General features: G+C 38.8%; 1 protein-coding gene across 1 annotated transcript in view; it reads right to left on the bottom strand.

The window, feature by feature from the left end:
• Nucleotides 1-19,065, bottom strand: part of KCNH5 (potassium voltage-gated channel subfamily H member 5) — a 303,474-nt gene that overhangs the window by 191,019 nt on the left and 93,390 nt on the right. Inside the window, exon 7 of the mRNA XM_047079822.1 lies at nt 17,684-18,110. Coding sequence (XP_046935778.1) covers nt 17,684-18,110 — 427 coding nt within the window. The remainder of the gene's footprint in view (nt 1-17,683; nt 18,111-19,065) is intronic.

Here is a 19,065-nt window from a genome sequence, read left to right as displayed (position 1 = left end):
CATAAAACCATAGGGATGCAGAAAATGGGAGAACATACAAAAACAACAAAATTTTGAAATCTGGAAAAAATAGAACAAGTACTAGCTGACTTAGCAGATTCAAGAAAGCTGAATCTTAAGTCAGCAAAAGAGAAAACCAAGGTTCACGCTGGTGTGCACTATAGAACCGGCATATATCCCAGGAATGGCTGCTACTACTACCCCCAAAGTGCGGGGGCAAGGGTGGAGTTGAAACTGGAGGATTTATTGCAAATCTATTTAAGGGGTGCCTGGGTGGCTCAGTCAGTTAAGCATCCGACTTTGGCTCTAGGTCATGATCTCATGGTTTGTGAGTTCAAGCCCTGCGTCAGACTCTGTGCTGACAGCTCAGAGCCTGGAACCTGCTTTGGATTCTGTGTCTCCCTCCCTCTCTGACCCCTCTCCCTATCTCTCTCTCTCTCTCAAAAATAAAAATAAAATTAACATTAAAAAATTTTCAATAAATAAAAAATAGAAAATATTTAAGAAGCAGATAGATATCCATCTCCTATATGCCCTGCCTAATTCCAAAATCAGGCAGTTCCCTTTCCACCCATTGCAGACTGAAGAGGGTCTCTGGACTGAGGGAAGAGCAAATAAAAATACCATATTGAAACCAAGGGGATTGTGTGAAAGTTTATGCTCTAAACATCACACTCTCAGCTCTATTTCCATTCAGCTTCCCAAAATCTGGAGCAAGGCTTATATTCTGCATCCTGGAATTTGGAAAACATTTTCTCTGGGAAAATTGAACAGAAATGATGTAAAAATATTGATGTTGATTATTCTCCACAAAATAAGCCAACAGATCTCTCTACATCAAGGCCATGGTCATTAAGTCCAGACATAATAAAACAACCACAATTCCCACATAATCTGCATAAAGCCTCCAACATAAGCAACAGAGACCAAAGCCAACAAACCAAAAATCAATTTGAAGGACACAAAGACTATGTGGGGATCTGAAAACTGTACCTAAACTATCCTACATCCTCAGAGACAATAGAGAAGATTTTTGAACTGATAAAGCAAAAACAGGATGTTATAAGAAGGAACACAGAGAAAATAGAAATTAGCAGAAATGAAACTTAGTAGAAGGATAGAAAGGATAGAAAATGAGCTGGACAGGAGTACCTGAGTGGCTCATCTGTTGAGTATCCAACTCTTGACTTCAGCTCAGGCCATGATCGCACATTTCCTGGGATCAAGCCCCCTGACCAAGTCTAGCCTTCCTTCCCACACCCTGTCAGGCTTTGTGCTGAGAGTTCAGAGCCTGACTGGGATTCTCTCTGTCCCTCTCTCTCTGCCACCACCCTACTCCCTGCTCGTGCATGCTCTCTCTCTAAATAAATAAACATTAAAAAAAAGAAAAGACAAAAGAAGATGAGCTTGGCAGAAACTTCCAGACTGCAGATGAAAAAAACCCAGAAAATTATAGAAAGAGAATAAGAAAATTAGAAAATCAATCCAGGAGATCCAATATCCAAATAATCAGCATTTTAATAAAGAGGGAAAAAGGAATTTATCAAAAAAATAACTCAAGAAAATGTCCCAGAAGTGAAGAATAAATATTTCCAAATGATGAAGCAGACCCACTGAGAATCTAGAAGAGATTGTAGAATCTAAAAGAGTAGATGACAACAGACCCATAAAAAGAGACTTTTGCCATAGTATTTCATAATACTGGGTACCTAAAGAAGATTCTAAAGTTTTGCAGAAATAAAGAGAGAAGAAAACATATTTATAAGAATCAAGACTTGAATCAGTCTTTTAAAAAAAATTTTTTTAATGTTTGTTTATTTTTTGACAGAGAGAGAGAGACATGGACAGGGGTGAGACTGTGTGTGTGCGGGGCAGGGGGGAGGTACTGAAAGAGATGGAGATACAGAATCTGAAGCAGGCTGCAGGCTCTGAGCTGTCAGCACAGAGCCTGACCGGGAGTTTGAACTCACAAACTGCGAGATCATGACCTGAGCCAGAGTCCGACGCTTAACCAACTAAGGCACCCAGGCGCCCCTAGAATCAGTCTTTTAAATAATTCCACTGAAAACTCAAAAACAAAGGAAGGATATCTCAAAATTCTGTCATAAAATTATTTCTAACCTTCATATTTACCCAGATGAGCTATCAGTTAAGCAAAAGGGTAAACGAAAGACATTTTAAGACATACACAACCTCAAAATATTACCTTCTATGCATCCTTTCTCTGTAAACTATTGTAAGAGTTGTTCTATCAAAACAGATGTAGTAAACAGAAGGTCCACAAAAGAGAAAGGAAAAGGAAACTCTGAGGTTCAAAGATGAAGGGAAAAATCAGGCTGAGTGAGAGCTGTTGGTCAAGTCTATAGAGACTAGTCCAGACTGGGGAAATTCAGAAGATTCCAAGGAAATAGCCTCCAAAGACAGGAAGTTGATAACTACCTAATAAAAGCATATTTAGATGAGTGTTATATGATAGAGGAGAAGTACATGGAAAACTAAGAAGGAGGGGCACCTGGGTAGCTCATCCAGTTGAGCATCCAACTTTGGCTCAGGTCATGATCTCAGTTCGTGAGTTCAAGCCCCCCATCAGGCTCTCTGCTGTCAGTACAGAGCCTGCTTTGGATCCTCTGTCCTCCTCCTCCCTCTGCACTTCCCCTGTTCCCAAACTCTCTCTCAAAAATATATAAACAGTAAAAAAAAACTAAACTAAAAAGGAAAATGACATAAAACCAAAAGTTATACAGGAAAATAATCATAGTAAACCACATAATTCAATTACAAACAGCGTTTGTGTAGTCATGATTATGAAAACACACTATTGATTTCATCAAATTTGTGATCTATATATTTTTAGAGGCTAGAAAATTGAAAAATGTATATATGGGTACGTAGTGGTGGTTAAGGGATGGGGACAGAGCCAAATATAATTAAAAGAGAATTATATTTTAATCTTCCAAAGATGGAAGTCAATTTATAATGACTAAAATTGAAAATCCTCTCCAATCATCATGCTATTTATAGATAAAAAGATAGATATTTTCAAAAAACTGAAACAATTTTAAAGTGATTGCTGGGAAATGGAAAAGTGCATAGGGATTAGAAAACTTCTACTTTTCAAAAATAAACCTTATAGCACTATTTGGTTCTTTATGTACATATATTATTTTGATCTAAAAATTAAAAAAATAGGCAGACAATCTGAATTGGCACACAGAATAAATTAAAAACAAGTCAGGAAAACCAGAGGTCTGGAAAATTCTTGATTTCCTTCCTTGTCTTTGTGGGTCCTGGGTCCTTTCCTATTTATATCAGCTCTGTCATCTCTGGGGTTGTCATATTAACCAAATCCCATTCTTTTCTAACCAAATCACCTTCCTACCTCTGGGAATCTCTCCAATGACTAAATTAGCAATTAAAGTCACATAGCTATAGAAAGTCTTTCACCAAACATCAGCAGCCAATGAAAGTTCCCTTTGGGTAAATGGACTTACTTGAACACACTTGTTTCAAGATGCAAATTTCTCCAAAATACAGGTATATGATTTTGTTTCTTTAGTAAATAGTAATAACAGCAATGACATGGATATTTATACTTCTGATTTAGGCTGAAGTAGTTCTAACCTTGTCTGGCCTCTAAGAATAGAATATCCAAACGTTATCATTAAATTCTACATGTGGTACAGTTACTTCCAAACCATTTGAATCCCATTTGGTTCTCTTCTATACCCAATGAACAAAAACGGATTGGGAGGTTGCAGTGAATCCCTTTATTCCAGGACCTACCCGTGATTGTGGGTGAGGAACACACACAGAAGTATTTTCAGTGCCTTTAACCCCTCCTTCTTCCTAATGGCCGCTCTGCTGCCCTCCCACTGAAACCGTGTCAGTCACTTGTCAAGGGGAGTATGCACATAGCTAGGAACAAAGAAAGCAGCATAGCTTTGAGTTTCAAATTAGACCTTTTTTTAAGCCCTTAGCCAAAACAATAATCTTGAAAGCATAGATTTCCTTTGCAAGTGCCAGGCCCTTGAGACAGCAAATGGCTTTTTTGTTATTGTTGTTCTTGTTGTGTTTTATTTTTACTGTTAAAATCTTAGCTCTTTTCCCAGAAAATATTGGAGGCAGGGGGAAAGGCAATGAAACATTAAGTGGGCAGAATAGCAAGAAATATAGATGAAAAAAGAAACTTGAAATAGGGTAAGGGGAAATCCAAGAGCAACAGAGAAGTGTATCCTGCTTCCCATCCAGAACTCTCTGGTACATGGCAAAGACTAAGGAGTGCAACCATAGGACAGATACAGCATGAAAGACACCTTCTGAAGGGCACCTGGGTGGCTCAGTTGGTTAAGTGTCTGACTCTTGGTTTTGGCTCAGATCATAATTTCATGGTTCGTGAGTTCCAGCCCGGCATCAAGCTCAGCGCTGCTGGTGCAGAGCCTGCTCTGTCTCTCAAAATAAATTAATAAACTTTAAAAAATATTTAAAAAAAAAAAAAAGAAAGATACCTTTTGAAAGATGGAAAAGAGTGAGGTGGTAGGTCACAAACTAATTGAGCTCTGTATAGAAAAATGAAGTCAGCCACATATTCATGTATTTAAGTTCTACTGTATAAAAATTTAAACTCCCCATTAAAATACTTAGATCTGGAGAGCTGGTATAGTTTTGCTTTGCTCTGAATACACAACCTTTTGAATATGGAGTATCAAAACCCAGTCACTTGTTCAAAAAGAATTTACTGAGCACCTACTATGCTCTCATTATACCAGATATATAGAGGTGAACCAGACAGACAAGTTCCCTGCCTTCACGGCTCCCACTTGAGCTGGGAAGACAAGCAGCAAATGTGTAAAGAAAGAATTAAAGAACATAATTATAGCCCATAATAGAAAGATAATGATGCGGAGGACAGAGACACTTTAGACAGTTTAGGGAGGAAACTTCTCATGGCAAGAAATTGGAGAAAAGGGGCATATCTTATTAATCTCTGATTACTTTTCCCACCACAGAGCTAGGAAGAATAAGAGTTTATCTTGAAGAGTCTCTTCCCTCATGGCATCATCACTTTAGCCCCTTCCCGTCCCGGCCTACCAAGCAGCTCCCCATGCTCCAAATGTTTTCTCTACTCTGCTCTGAAATCTCAGCCTCCCTTTCTTCTTCACTGTGACAGTGAGCTAGTTTGAAGCTCTGTCCATGCTGGTGTGCTGACAAGAGACTTACATCTTTCAGAGAACAAAGTGGCAGGTGTACAGGGGACTTTTGGAGGGAAAGACATACAAAATAGGGACCATCAGACAAAGTGATCAGGGAAATATCTAGAAGTTGTCTAGCTCCCCTAAATCACTCCTTGGTGGGGGACAGTACTCAGCCTCAGATCAAGAGCTGCCCTTGATCTTTCAAAAATCTGTTCCCAAAATCACACTTTCCAATATTTAAGAGACAGAATATAATGATCCAGCAAAAGAAATAGAAGAAATAGCCAGAGAAATGGGAGAGAAACCAGGGAGAGATAGACATCAAGAAGCCAGAGATGTTTCTGCATGGATGAAAAAATGTCTATGAAATTTAGCAAATGTATTTCAAGTGGTGGTAGGGGAAAGAAGTCCACTTTTTAGGTAGTAAAATAAGATAAGAAAGTAAAGACTCATACTTCTGGAAGCTTGCTTTAAAAAAAAAAAAAAGAACTGGTAGTTAGATCACAGACAAAGAGAGTGTGAACTCGAGTGTTCTTCTATTCACATATGTGTATTTTTTTTGGATTGAAGAAACAATGAGCACGTTTACTGGCTGATGAGAAAGAGCCAGTAGAGAGCTAGAGAGATGGAAAACACAGCAGAAACAAGAGCAAATAATTGGAGGAAATAAACATTAAAGGATGAAACAGATAACATGACCATACCCTGGACCATCCACACAATTCTAGACTCATATACATTAACTGCTCACTCAACATCACAAAGGACCATTCCCAATTTAGCAGTTGCTTGCACCAAAAGCCTTAAATTAAATCCTGACTCTTGCTTTCTCTCATATTTTGTGGGTCTTAACATTTGTCCAGAGTCTAACCGATTCTAACTACCACTGCCATCATCTTGCACCTTGACTATTACCCTATCTGCCCTCTTCCATCCTTTATCTCTTGCAGTCTGTTTTCCACACAGCCATCAGGTTGATCTTTATAAAACATAAGACAAATCATGCTACTCTTTGGCCCCAAACCCTCAAAAGCCTTCCCATCTGACTTGGAAAAAAAGTCACTAATTTGACCTATCAGGTCCTGTGTGGTTTGGCTGCCCCCTCACTCCCAACCTGCTTCCCTCTTCCAGCCAGTCTTTGTAAGAGGGTCAAGAAGGTACAGGGATGCATGTCTGCTACAGCCACCCTTTCCTTTTCAGAGAAATAAAAGAAAGGCCATCTGCTGAAATAGGCAAGGGCAGTCAGAGATTCAGGAGAGCTGAGAAGAAAACATTAGAATTGCACAAGAATGGCTACTCAGCAAAATGTGAGAGGAAGATGACCTAAAATAAGCAAAGATTTGTAAGATTATGAACAACGTACTGTAGTGGCACCTGTTCACATAGCTGTGGTTTACTCCAGCCAGTTCTCAGCAATCCCGAAACAGGAGCAAAAGAGGCAGGTAGGTAGATCCAGATTGGAATTTTTTAGGACACAGTGCAGTGACAGGACAAGGGAGGATGGAATCTAGAATTCTGGTGTGTGTCTGGGATGGGGGGGGGGGATGGGGGGAAGGAAGAGTGCTCTCTAGCTAGCTCCCCCTAAGAGAAGAGAGTTAGAAAATACACCTACTATGGGGTTCTTTTGAGGCCTTTTCTAAGAAAACTGAAAAGGCAAAGTCATAGGCAGCTTAGCATAAGAAAAGCTCCTGAGGTCAACACCACCCATCCCAAAGTCTCATTAGAAGAGTCACCTGGAGTGCCTGGGTGACTCAGTCAGTTAAGCATCTGACTTCGGCTGAGGTCACGATTTCATGGTTTGTGAGTTCAAGCCCCACGTTGGGCTCTGTGCTGAGAGCCTGGAGCCTGCTTCGGATTCTGTGTCTCCTTTTCTCTCTGCCCTCCCCAACTTGTGCTCTGTCTCTCTATGTCTCTCAAAAAATAAATAAATGTAAAAAAATTTTTTTAGAAAAGAAAAATCAACACCCATCTCTTTTGCCAAGTCTTAACTAGAGGTAGGAGTTTAAGTGTCCTTCCCTTACGTTCATTTTAAATCAGTAAGGCTCCCAAATTAGATTTTCACAGATTAAGACTTTTGGGGGGTTGTTAAACATAAATTCAACTTTAAAGAAGAGAGTATCTAAAGGGCTAGCTCAGAACTAGCTTCAGAGAGAATCTTTTAAAGCCTCCAGTATTTCCTGACAGTCAACCAGAACATAACTTTCATCCCATAAAAATCTTCCTATCTACACACACAAAGTCCAAAACTAAAACCATGTACCTGGCACCTCTACTCCCAGGGAGGCCTGATGCAGTCATTGCAATTTATGTAAATATTATGTAAAGACGTAAGAAGCAGTCACTTAGGAACTGGCTTAGAAATTGCTCCAAAGAAAATCCCTGTCTGAGCATACCAAAGCAATTCTTAAATCCATACATAAAGCCTTCTGGGTATAACATTTATTTTAGCAAATTCTAAATATATTCATATGTGGACTTGTTAGTCTTTCAACCTTTGAAAAATTTTGTAAGTATTTTGTTTCCAGCAAAATTAAAAGTATAAACCAGTTGACCCTTGATGCCACATACATAAGGATTCTGTAAGTCCCCAGTGCTTTCTCTCTAGCAGAGCACAATTTCACCCACCAGGCAAACACCCACCTTGAGCAATAGACACGTTCATAGGAATCAACACAAATTTATTAGAAGGTTACCATATAATTTCATAAGTAAAATTCTTCCCTGGCTGAAATCCCTGTTCTTAGAATGTGGGATTTCATAAAAACGTCTTTGCAAGTCAATTTCCTTTTCTATCTTGTAACATGGAAAGAAAACTCCAAGTGTATGTACCCTACCTAATAGTCTAATGTAAATATATTTTATTGAACTTGAATGGTGATTTAGAAAAATAAAAGGCAACATTGGCAGTGAAAAATATTGTGTAAGCATTATCTGTCTGCACTAAGTTAAATTTTTCATCATATTTTCCTTCATATTAGAAAAAAAAAGGTTTAGATCCCAAAAAGGCAAGTTCCCCCATGTGATTCTCTCCCCTCAACTATCCAATGAAACTACTCATAGAAGGTCACCAATGACCTCATAATGCTAACCAGACCCTCCTGAGTCACTGTCCCATTTCTCTTGTTGTTCTCCCTTCCTTCTTGAAGTTGCAAGAAACTTCTTTTGGAGCCATGCTTTCTTTTTATCCTTCTGGGCTCTCTTCTTTATCCTTCTGTGGCTCTCCTCCCTCAAGTGTCATCCTTCACCAGCTTCATTCTGAATCTACCCTGCCACTCTCTTGACATTGGTTACTTTCTCTACCCTGTGATTCACAAAGAGATCTCACCATGTTTTACATCTCTGGAACCCCAAAATCACACTTTTAACTGTCTAACCTAATGTACATTACCACCTAAATGACCTCAGGCACCTCACACTCAAACATGTTCAGAATAGAACCATTCTCTTCCCTCAGGAATAGTTGCTTCTTTTTTCCTATCTCAGAAAAGAACGTGGTCATTCACACAGCTGAATTAGCCAGAAACCTTCCAGTCCTTTTGGATTCTTCTCTCTATCATATTTGACACATTTATCCACTCACCAATAACAACTTAAAAAAGCATTTCAGGAATTTTATATACAATCTATTTTTGAGTATTCCAAAAAAACTCTGCAATGTAGTGATCTCCATTTTACAGATGAAGGTCTAGATAACTGGTGTAAATTCTTAATAACTGAACATAGGTTTGTCTGACTCTAAAGTCCATGGTCTTTTCATAAACTATGTTGTCTCCCTAGACTGTGGGAAAGTATGAATATGCCGCACCTGGCCTGCCACCTGCTTAAAGTTTTATTGGAACATAGGCATGCCCATTTATTTATGTCTTTGCCTCTTCTAACACTACAACAGCAGAGGGGCACCTGGGTGGCTTAGTCAGTTAAGCATCTAACTCTTGGTTTTGGCTCAGGTCATGATCTCACATTTCGTGGGTTTGAGCCCTGCATCAAGCTCTGTACTGATAGTGCACAGCCTGCTTGGGATTCTCTCTCTCCCTTTCTCTCTCTGCCCCTCCTCTGCCCATGCTCTCTCTCCTCTATCTCTCTCTCTCAAAATAAATAAACATTAAAAAAAAAACACTACAATACCAGACATGAGTGGTTGCAACAGAGACTTGACCATGAAGCCTAAGATAGTTGTTAACTGTCCTTTTACAAAAAAAAACAATTTGCTGGTTCTGAAACTGCCACCTTCCATATCCCTACCCCCTCAATTTATGACTTCCTGAATCATTGCAACAGCCTCCAAACTGGTTTCTCTACCTGCAGCTTTTCTCTGCTCCAATTCATCCTCCACACAGAAGAATGAAATTCTTCTTTATCTCACAACCTTTAGGATAAATGATAAACTCCTTGCCAAGCTATGCAAGTGAAATACATGGAGTTCTACAAAAGGGCCAAGCCATTTCATTCCTGTTTTTTTCACATATGTTCTCTTTATTTCAAAAAGTACCGAAGTCCAGTATGTTTTTCTATTCTAATCTCATGAGTCACTTCCTCCCAGAAATCTTCCTGCATTCCTCAGGATAAGCTAGGTAAACTTTTTTTCATTCATTCAACATGTTTAATGAGCATAACTTTCAACTAGGCACAATACTTTGTGCTAAATATGTAATGACAGGACAAACACAGACCCTGTTCTTACCTGCTCTGTAGTTCAGCCCAACTTCTTTGTTCATCTGTTCAAAGTCTTAGCTTTTAGCTCACCGTATAAAGACAAATAAGAAGGAGATGACGATGGAGAAGTAATGAAGATGGGGAAAGAGTTGCACATGGAAATGGGGACAGAGATGGAGATAGGGATGGGGATGCAGACGGGGATGGGAATGGGGAAATAGTTGCATGTGAAAATGGGGACAGAGACGGGGATGGAGATAGGGATGGGATGGAGATGGGGATGGGATGGAGATGGGGATGGGGATGGAGATGGGGATGGGGATGGGGATGGAGATGGGAATGCGGATGGGGATGGGGATAGGGATGGAGATGGGGATGGGGATGGAGATGGGGATGGGGATGGGGATGGAGATGGGAATGCGGATGGGGATGGGGATAGGGATGGAGATGGGGATGCGGATGGGGATGGGGAAATAGTTGCATGTGGAAATGGGGACAGAGATGGGGATGGGGAAGGGATGGATATGGGATGGGGATGAGGTTGGAGAAGGGGATAGAGATGAGGATAGGAGTGGGATGAAAGGGGGATGGACATGCAGATGGATATGGACATGGAAACAGGGATGGGCATGATGATGGAGATGGGGCTGGAGACTGGGATGAGGATGGAGATGGGAATAGAAATGAGGATGGAGATGGAGAGAGAAGGCGGATGGACATGGACATGGACATGGGGACGGGGATAGAGACGGAGGGAATGGGAGAGAAAGAAAGATGATTCAGTGATTCTCTTGTCTGACACTCACCATACTACTAACTTACTGAGAGCCACAAAGTATCCAGTTTGTCTGCTTAATAACTGTCTGGGACAATGATGAATGAATTAAATAATTCTGAGTGATACTGAGACACAAGGTAGTTCCAGAGACCAGCTCTTTCAAAGAGACCAGACTAATTACTGAGCCACTGAGAAAATTTCCTGTTTTCTGGGAAAACTCAATCTTTATAGAATCTGAGAGGCTTTGTGAAAATGTGACTAGGCATAAAAAGAAACATGAGTATAAAAGAACATTCCTGCAAAAGATACAAGTTCTATTGTGATTAAGAAATGGAATAAAGTACACACCACATAGCCTTTTCCTAACTACCAGGCTATACATCTGCAACTACTAAACCATGAATAAAGGTACTTATAACCCTGAACTTTGTGTTCCACAAAATGTTTTTCCTCATAGGATACTCAGCTTATTAAAGAAAAGAGATTTAAAAAAAAAAGAAAGAAAGAAAATCTTTTTTACAAGCAGAAGTAAAGCAGACACAAAGAATTGACCCAGTTTCCAAAATAAACATTAAGCTTAAAAGTCTCTCCATCTGGCTGAATCTAAAACCAGAAATGAAAATCAGCATGTTCACACTCCACTTCCTACCTACACCACAACAGCAAGGGCAAGAAAAAATTCAACATGTAACTTAGGATTGTATCTCAGTCACCTAAAGTCTCATGTTAAGATCCGAAGAATAATTGTTTTAATATTGGAAAAGGGCAACAGTTCACTTTTATTTTTTTAAAGCAGCATTTCTTTAATATTTTTTCATTTCATTCTACTTTTTTTCTTCCAAGTTTTTATTTAAATTCCAGTCCACTTTGAAACCTGCCTGGACATCTGTGTAGGCCAAATATCTTCAGAGTTCCCACTGGTCTGATGCACACACTTCTCCTTGGGCCCTACTCTTATGTCCTGAAGCAAATGTCTTTCAGTCTATCTAGCTGCCTAATTTCTATTCAAAAAACACTCTTCTTTCCAAAAACAATATTTTCTTTTCTCTACAAGATTTCCTGACAGTGTCCCCTCATTACTGAATATATTCCATAAAAGATGCACCTTACTCTCAATAAAATTGGCAAGATATGTAATATACATGAAAAACCCTAAAACCGGTAAGTGGAACGTCTTCCATTTCATTATTAACCTCATTACCAACAGCCAACCCAACTCTAAGAACAGTGGCATAACTGCACTAACAGAATCTGAAATATTTGTTAGCACAGACAGGAATATTAAAAGTCATTTATTTCAACTCCTGCATTACACAACTGAAAAACTAAAACCAAAGGGATTCAAAGACTCTCTAAGGTCACACAGGCCTTCACCCTCAACTTATTCTATATTCTCCCAATCTCTGGGTCTCACCATTTTCTATTTATTTCCTTTTCCTATGGAGAGAGATAAAAGCAATGCCTATAGTCTCAGCTTGGCTTTTATCTGAACTCCACAGAGAATGCTAAATTAGATCATCAACTGGAGAATATGGTGCATGGCATCAGCCTCCTCTGCGTGATGTTGAGTGACCAGTGTGTAACCAAGGGCTCCCTGGTGGCTTAACCACCCACATGAAGATTCGAATTTCTCTTCATGCACATCTCACTAGCAGATGGTCCTGCTGTACTTCTAAATATGCTAAACCATTTGCCTGCTGCATTGTAAACCGTATCAGTCAATTACACAAGAGTTCTTAGACTGTTTGGGTTATCATCTATTATATCCTGTTTGAAAATTGCAGATTAGCGTTTTTATGACTACCTGCCTACCAATTAATCTCAGCAGTTTTCATATTTATAGTTTTTAGTCTTTCTTTGTTTTACTTTTAAAGATTTAATTTGCACGACATCCCACCAGGACAGATTCTGATTGCCATATACCACATGAGTCAGGCTGCTTCAATCTAGCAACTAAGCAGGCAAAAAAAGGTAAAAAATGCTTTTAAATACAATAAGTACCCCAAGTCTAATCTTATTTTAATTTATTTTCATTTTTATTTATTTATTTACTTGCTTACTTACTTATTTTTGAGAGAAAGAGAGTGCAAGCAGGGGAGGGGCAGAGGGAGAGAGAAAGAGAGAGAAATAACCTTAAGCAGGCTCCACTTCCAGCATGGAGCCCAACGGGGCTCCATTCAATGCCCTTAAGATCACGACCTGAGCCAAAAATCAAGAGTCGGATGCTTAACCGACTGAGCCACCCAGGCGCACCCCTGCAAAGTCAAATCTTACAGTCCTTTGAAATATGCTGTGTACATGTTTACTAATGTATTTAACAGTGTATTAAAACAAAATAGGGGTGCTTGGTGGCTCAGTCAGTTGAGCATTCTACTTCGGCTCAGGTCATGATCTTGCGGTTTGTGAGTTCCAGCTCTGCGTCAGGCTCTGTGCTGACAGCTCAGAGACTGGAGCCTGCTTCGGATTCTGTGTCTCCCTCTCTCTCTGACCCTCCCCGGCTCATGCTCTGTCTCTGTCAAAAATAAATAAATATTAAAAAAAATTAAAAAAGAAAATTTTAAACAAAATAAAGCAAGCAAATGAACAAAAAATAGAGAAAAAGTGAGAGAGAAAAAGAGAAAGAGAAAATTTATGGTTGGACATAAATTATTCATGATATAAAGTTATTTATAACTTATATTTTATTTTATATGTTTCTTTTTTTTAAAAAATTATAGTGAAAGATGCAAGTGTATAGATTTTTATAATGGTTGGATTAAAGAAAAATACAATTTATATGATCATTTAGTAATCAAGAAGAAACTAAGTAAGCAATTGCTTCTCTGATAAATCTTTAAAAGCGGATTCATAAAAATACATTACGACAAAAGGATAATCATATCAGAAACATTCCATTCTCATATTTCTTTGTTTTATAGTCATCAAAACAAATCATCAGTGCACTAAGGTGCTTTCTGAATAGAAGCAAAATTAGTCAGTCTGCTAATCTTTGTAAAAAAGAAAATAATTAGGGGCTCAATAAGATTATACAAATGAAATGGATTAGAGAGCATTTCATGAAGGCATCATGACATATTTACTCTGCAAATAAGCAAAGACATTACCCACATCTTGATCTTTAAAAAAAAAGTATGCAGGGTATGCAGTATGCAGTTGAACTTCCGAGTCTTGATTTCGGCTCAGGTCATGATCTCGGTGTTTGTGAGTTTGAGCCCTGCATCAAGTTCTGCACTGGCAGTGCAGGGCTTGCTTGCAATTTTCTGTCTCCTGTCTCCCCCCTGTCTCTGTCCCTCCCTTGCTCACTCTCTCTCTCTCTCTCTCAAAAATAAATATAACATTTTTTTAAAGTATGCTATTTTCCACAACTGCTGTAGAACTCAACACAAAAATATCTTTTCGCAAATGTCCTCTGGCAGTGAATTTGATGAATGTCAGCAGAGCTGTCAGGTTCATTCATGAGTGGACAAATGCAGAGGAATGAGAGAGAGTTAACTACCCTGCGGTAGTGTAATGGCTGCTACCAGAGCCATGGAGTTCTACCCAAGGCATAGAGCATGCCAAAGCTGAGAAGAGACAAAATTGAGATAAAGAATGCATGGTGGTAGATATATGTTGAGAAGATCCAAAAAAACTTTTCCAGTTCTATAATCTGAGCAAGGTGATTCTCCATCTTGGGCAAATGATGGAACAAAGGATTTAAGTCTAGTAAATCTCCGGGTAGCAGGAAGAAGAAATACCCTGGGATCCTGCTGATGCAGAAGGGATCAAAAGGGAACACAGAGTGACTGGAATTGAAGGGAGGCCACAGTCATAAATTTTGTCTGAAGATTTGTCTGATAGCAACAAGGAGAACCTTGGGACTGTGTTCCTGGACGGAGTCCGTATGCAATTCAGCATCAGGGGGGAAGGACCTAGAGGTCAGAGAGGAAAGCCCATTAAAGAAAGAAGAGGGCTCAGAAAGGACCTAGGAACTGGAACTGTTGCCATTAAAATTTCTCAATTTTGCTAGAAGGCATGGAAATTTCAGATGACTTTCTCCAGAAAAAGAAGCTATGATTTACAAGTAGTGATTACTTCTTCCACAGAATATAGGTATTTTTCACAACAGAATATAGGCAGTTGGTATCTCCATCAACATTTTGATAAAATACTTTTCTTAGTTACTGTGTTAAAAGGTTGTAAGTGGTGCTTCTCAAACAGCCAGCATGAATTGACTAGAATCTTAACACAACTAAAAGCATGAACCTGTTTTCTATCTCCCTCTTCTCTTTCTCTCCTACTCTCCTTCCCCATCACACACACATACAGAGAGAGAGAGAGAGAGAGAGAGAGAGAGAGAGATGGACGCTAAATCCCTGGCTGTATCTATGGCTGATAACACATATTGGGAACAGTAGTAGTTTGTTTTGTTTTCCTTGGTGTTATTATAGGGGGAAAAAGTGACACTAAGACTACAAATAGCTTCAGTAGGTACATTTGGTTGATATTTTGAGCTTGTGTGTCTAATAAATTTTGGAATTGTGAGAAGTTACTGTTATACTTCATGGGTCTTGACAGTTTTCTATCAACTTCTTGGGTTGTTTCAAAGGAAACATATCATTAAATTACTAAGGACCCAAGGACTAAGAAGGAAATTAAAGGCATCTTCCTGGGACGATCTTGGCAATAGAAACTGGACTTTGAGGCATAAAAAAAGAACAAAAACAAAACCAAAAACAAACAAACAAAAAGCTAAAGTCAACAGACAAAAAAAATGTCAGAAGCTAGTTTATAAACAGAAAACTACTGCTCAGGTGTTAAAAGGAAATAGCAGAAACTCAGAAAAGAAAAGGACGAAGTTTGAGACTAGGTTCATCTTGAAATCAAGACAAGAACTAAAGAGAAAGAAAAGGAGAAAGACATTTAGATATAGCAATATAGTTGGCCACACATGAAGTAGAGAAAGGATGGGCCCAAGTGAACCAATAAAGTTTTGTTGGATTTCAAGGGGTTATGATGACTGAAAAAAGCCAATTTCAAAAGGTCACATTTTTCATGATTCCACTTACATAACATTCTCAAAATCACAATATTATATAGGTGAAGAGCAAATCAGTAGTTGCCAGGGTTTAGGGATGCTTTAGGAGAAGGGGTGGGTATGATTATAAAGGGGTAACATGAGAAAGGTTTTTGTGGTGATGGGACAATTCTGTATCTTGATTTCAGTGGTAGTTACAGGAAGCTACACATGTGATTAAAAAAAAAACAGAACTATACACGCATGTTGTATCAGTGCCAATGTTGATCTTGTGCTGGATTATACAGGATGTCATTATTGGAGGAAACTAGGTAAAAGGCACAAAGGCCCTCTCTGTACTATTTTTGTAACTTCCAGTGAATCAATAATTGCTTCAAAATAAATTTTTTTTAATCTAACTACGCTCAAGTGTAAGGCAAAATGCATTATATAATACAAAAAGTAGTATAGTAATAAATACCACATCTGACAAAATGTCTTCTGAATTTATAAAGCACCGATACATCTTACCAAGTTGGGTATATAGACAACAGTTTAAGAAATCATCAGGATCTTTTTGTATGAAGGAACATATTTCTTCCTACAAGCCTCTGAAGCAGACAGCACCTGGAATTCTCAGTCTACCTCTTTAAACAGCGAGTGGAACCTGTGCCTTCTTGTTTCTGTACCTGCACAGAGGAGCACAGAGACGGAAGCTAAACTGCCAACACTGGTGCTCCAATAGCTATCAAATATTCTCACCTCTGAAAATGTGAAAACTGCCTTACTTTGACCTAAGACATTGACTTTTCATAGGCCTCTTGATACTCCTGGACTCTTAACATCTTTCCCATCATTCACAAAATATAGGGGTGCCTGGGTGGGTCAGTCAATTAAGTGGCCGACTCTTGATCTCTCAGGTCATGAGTTCAAGTCCTGTGTTGGGCTCTGTACTATCAGTGCAGAGCCTGCTTGTGATTCTCTCTGCCTCTCTCTCTGCCCCTGCCCCACTCATGCTTTTTTTCTCTCTCTCAAAATAAATAAACTTTAAAAAAAAATGTAAACCTCCCCAATATGGAATCTCAGAAAGGAGGTCTTATACCACAAACCAATGACCATGACCTAAAGGCTTAACAAGTACTAATAACACTAATCATACCTCCAGTACAATGATCTTAAGGTTACTCTGGGGGGTTAGAATTAGGCTTGGATAAATCATCTAAGTCAACTTGAAGGGGTATATAATGGTGAAGTCTCCCCCATAATCTTCTTTTAAAATAGCTTCTTTGATACGTATTTCCTTAATTTCTGATCCGACACAATCCAGTCTCAGTCTGAGTGTAGAACACATGGTCTTTCAACTCCTTTAGAGAACATTCTAGTCCCAAGAACACCATCCAGGCATTTAGTACTCAGGAAGCCTGCTAACTCCCAGATACTTTTGTCATTGCCAAATGAGCTCGTATTTACTAATCCTTTAATTCTCTCAAAGGAGCATATATTAAACCTAGAGTGTTTATTAACCTAGAGTATTTGCTACGGAGACTAAATTTATGAAACTTTTATTCTTCTTAATTGTAAAAACCTGCAGAAAACTATCCTGAGATCAACGTTAGTCAAGAATTCAATTACTAACTAAAGTATTTTCTAAACTATGTATCACCCATCATATCCTGGTTGCTTTTTTTGGAATTTAATACACTGCCAACAAAACCTATGGGATGTGCCAGATGCTGCCTTTCTAGATGCTGGTTTCCCTTGGAAAGAGCTCTGCTGGTTACAAGGCTGTGAACAGAATTAAATCAAAGAGTTCCCATTCCGATTTTCATACCACTCTATCAACACTGTTTTTCATGTGCTCAATACATTCTGAAAAGTAAAATGTATTATTTTGCATTTTATTTTCTAAGGCTGAATAAAAATTAAACCAATGCAAATAATATGGAATAAACACCTTTCTGAAGACAAAGTAGTTTCATTTTAATCTTGTTAGAGACTGGAGCCTGGAAAACCACCAACAACAATAATTTTTTGGTAATTAAAAAAGAAAAACAAGATACTTACAGCCAACCATCATCATGGCCACTGAAAACATCTTCTCCACATCGGTGGTAGGAGCTATGTTTCCAAATCCTATGGTTGTAAGGCTTGTCATGGTAAAGTAGAGAGAGGACACGTACAGAGAATCCTTGCTGGGTCCTCCTTCCCATATCCCTGCACTGGTATTATATCGATATGGAGTCCCAATGCTCAAGGCCAGCTGGTAGAGCCAACTGTCTATTTGGATCGTGTTCGTCACTTCATCGATGACCTCATAGTCCCCAATGCTGTACCATATGCAGGCCAGCCAGTGGGCAACTAGTCCAAACACACATACCAGGAGCACGAGGACTGCGGCTCCATACTCTAGGTAATGGTCCAATTTCCTAGCAACACGGCCCAGTCTCAAGAGACGCACCACTTTTAAAGAACTGAAGAGACTGCTGATTCCCTAAAGAAAAGAAAAGAAAAGAAAAGAAATGACAGGACACTTTCAGAAAAGAAAAGGCTGGGAAACAATTCAATGGTTTACCTTCATGAACTTGATTGCCCATTTATATGCTAAGAACATACACATAATATAGCTATGACTTTAAGTCCACAAAAAAGCTAAAATGCTAAGGAAACTTTTTTCAAAAGCAGATTTATTTTTCCACCAAGAAATAAGACATTTCTGAATTATTAAATAAGACAAGTTTTCATTAGCTGAGGAAGATCCAATTTATCTTCATAAGTGAAGTATAAATAGCACAGAGGAAAAAAAACCAAAGGAGAAAATTGCTCGAATGCAATATATACAGAGCATAGAAATGGGATGATGAAATCAGACCTTTTATTACTTCTTTCCTATAAAACTTTTCCTCTACTCGAAAACATTTATTTTTACTTCTCATTTTGTAATAGCTATGAGCAGTAAAACTTCTGAAAAAGGAATCCCAATCTTACTGGCAAGCAAACAGGAAATACTTCTGTGCATACGGGGACAATGAGCAAATGCCATTGTTGCTTCCACTACCTCCTGTCACAGTCATGATAAGCACTAAATTTGTAGAGCTCTGAAAAGTTAAGAGTTGAACGTAGAATGGGTACATAATCTACAAAATCCGATCATCCGTTAGCAATAGTTACAGAAAAGAATACCGTAAGGGAACAGCAACAAGATAATTCATATTTTGCTCAGAAGCTTAAAATCCAAATACAGCATTATCCAAATGGAAATACAGCATCTACTTTCTTCAATCAATGAAAGCCCCATAATTATTCTTTTTGGAAGCACATAATAAGCCATGTGGGGAAAGACGATAAATTCACTCCTGATGCAGGTAGGGAATATAGAGCTGTGATCTGGAAGCCTCTCGTCTGACCCTCATCTCCAAGACTCATGAAGACCATGACTCCCTTATTGC

This window comes from Lynx rufus, unplaced genomic scaffold (assembly GCF_022079265.1).
Source record: "Lynx rufus isolate CCGP_SWC_20201006 ecotype Redwood Valley unplaced genomic scaffold, mLynRuf1.p SCAF_17, whole genome shotgun sequence".
NCBI lineage: Eukaryota > Metazoa > Chordata > Mammalia > Carnivora > Felidae > Lynx > Lynx rufus.
This window is presented reverse-complemented; position numbering and strand designations above follow the sequence as displayed.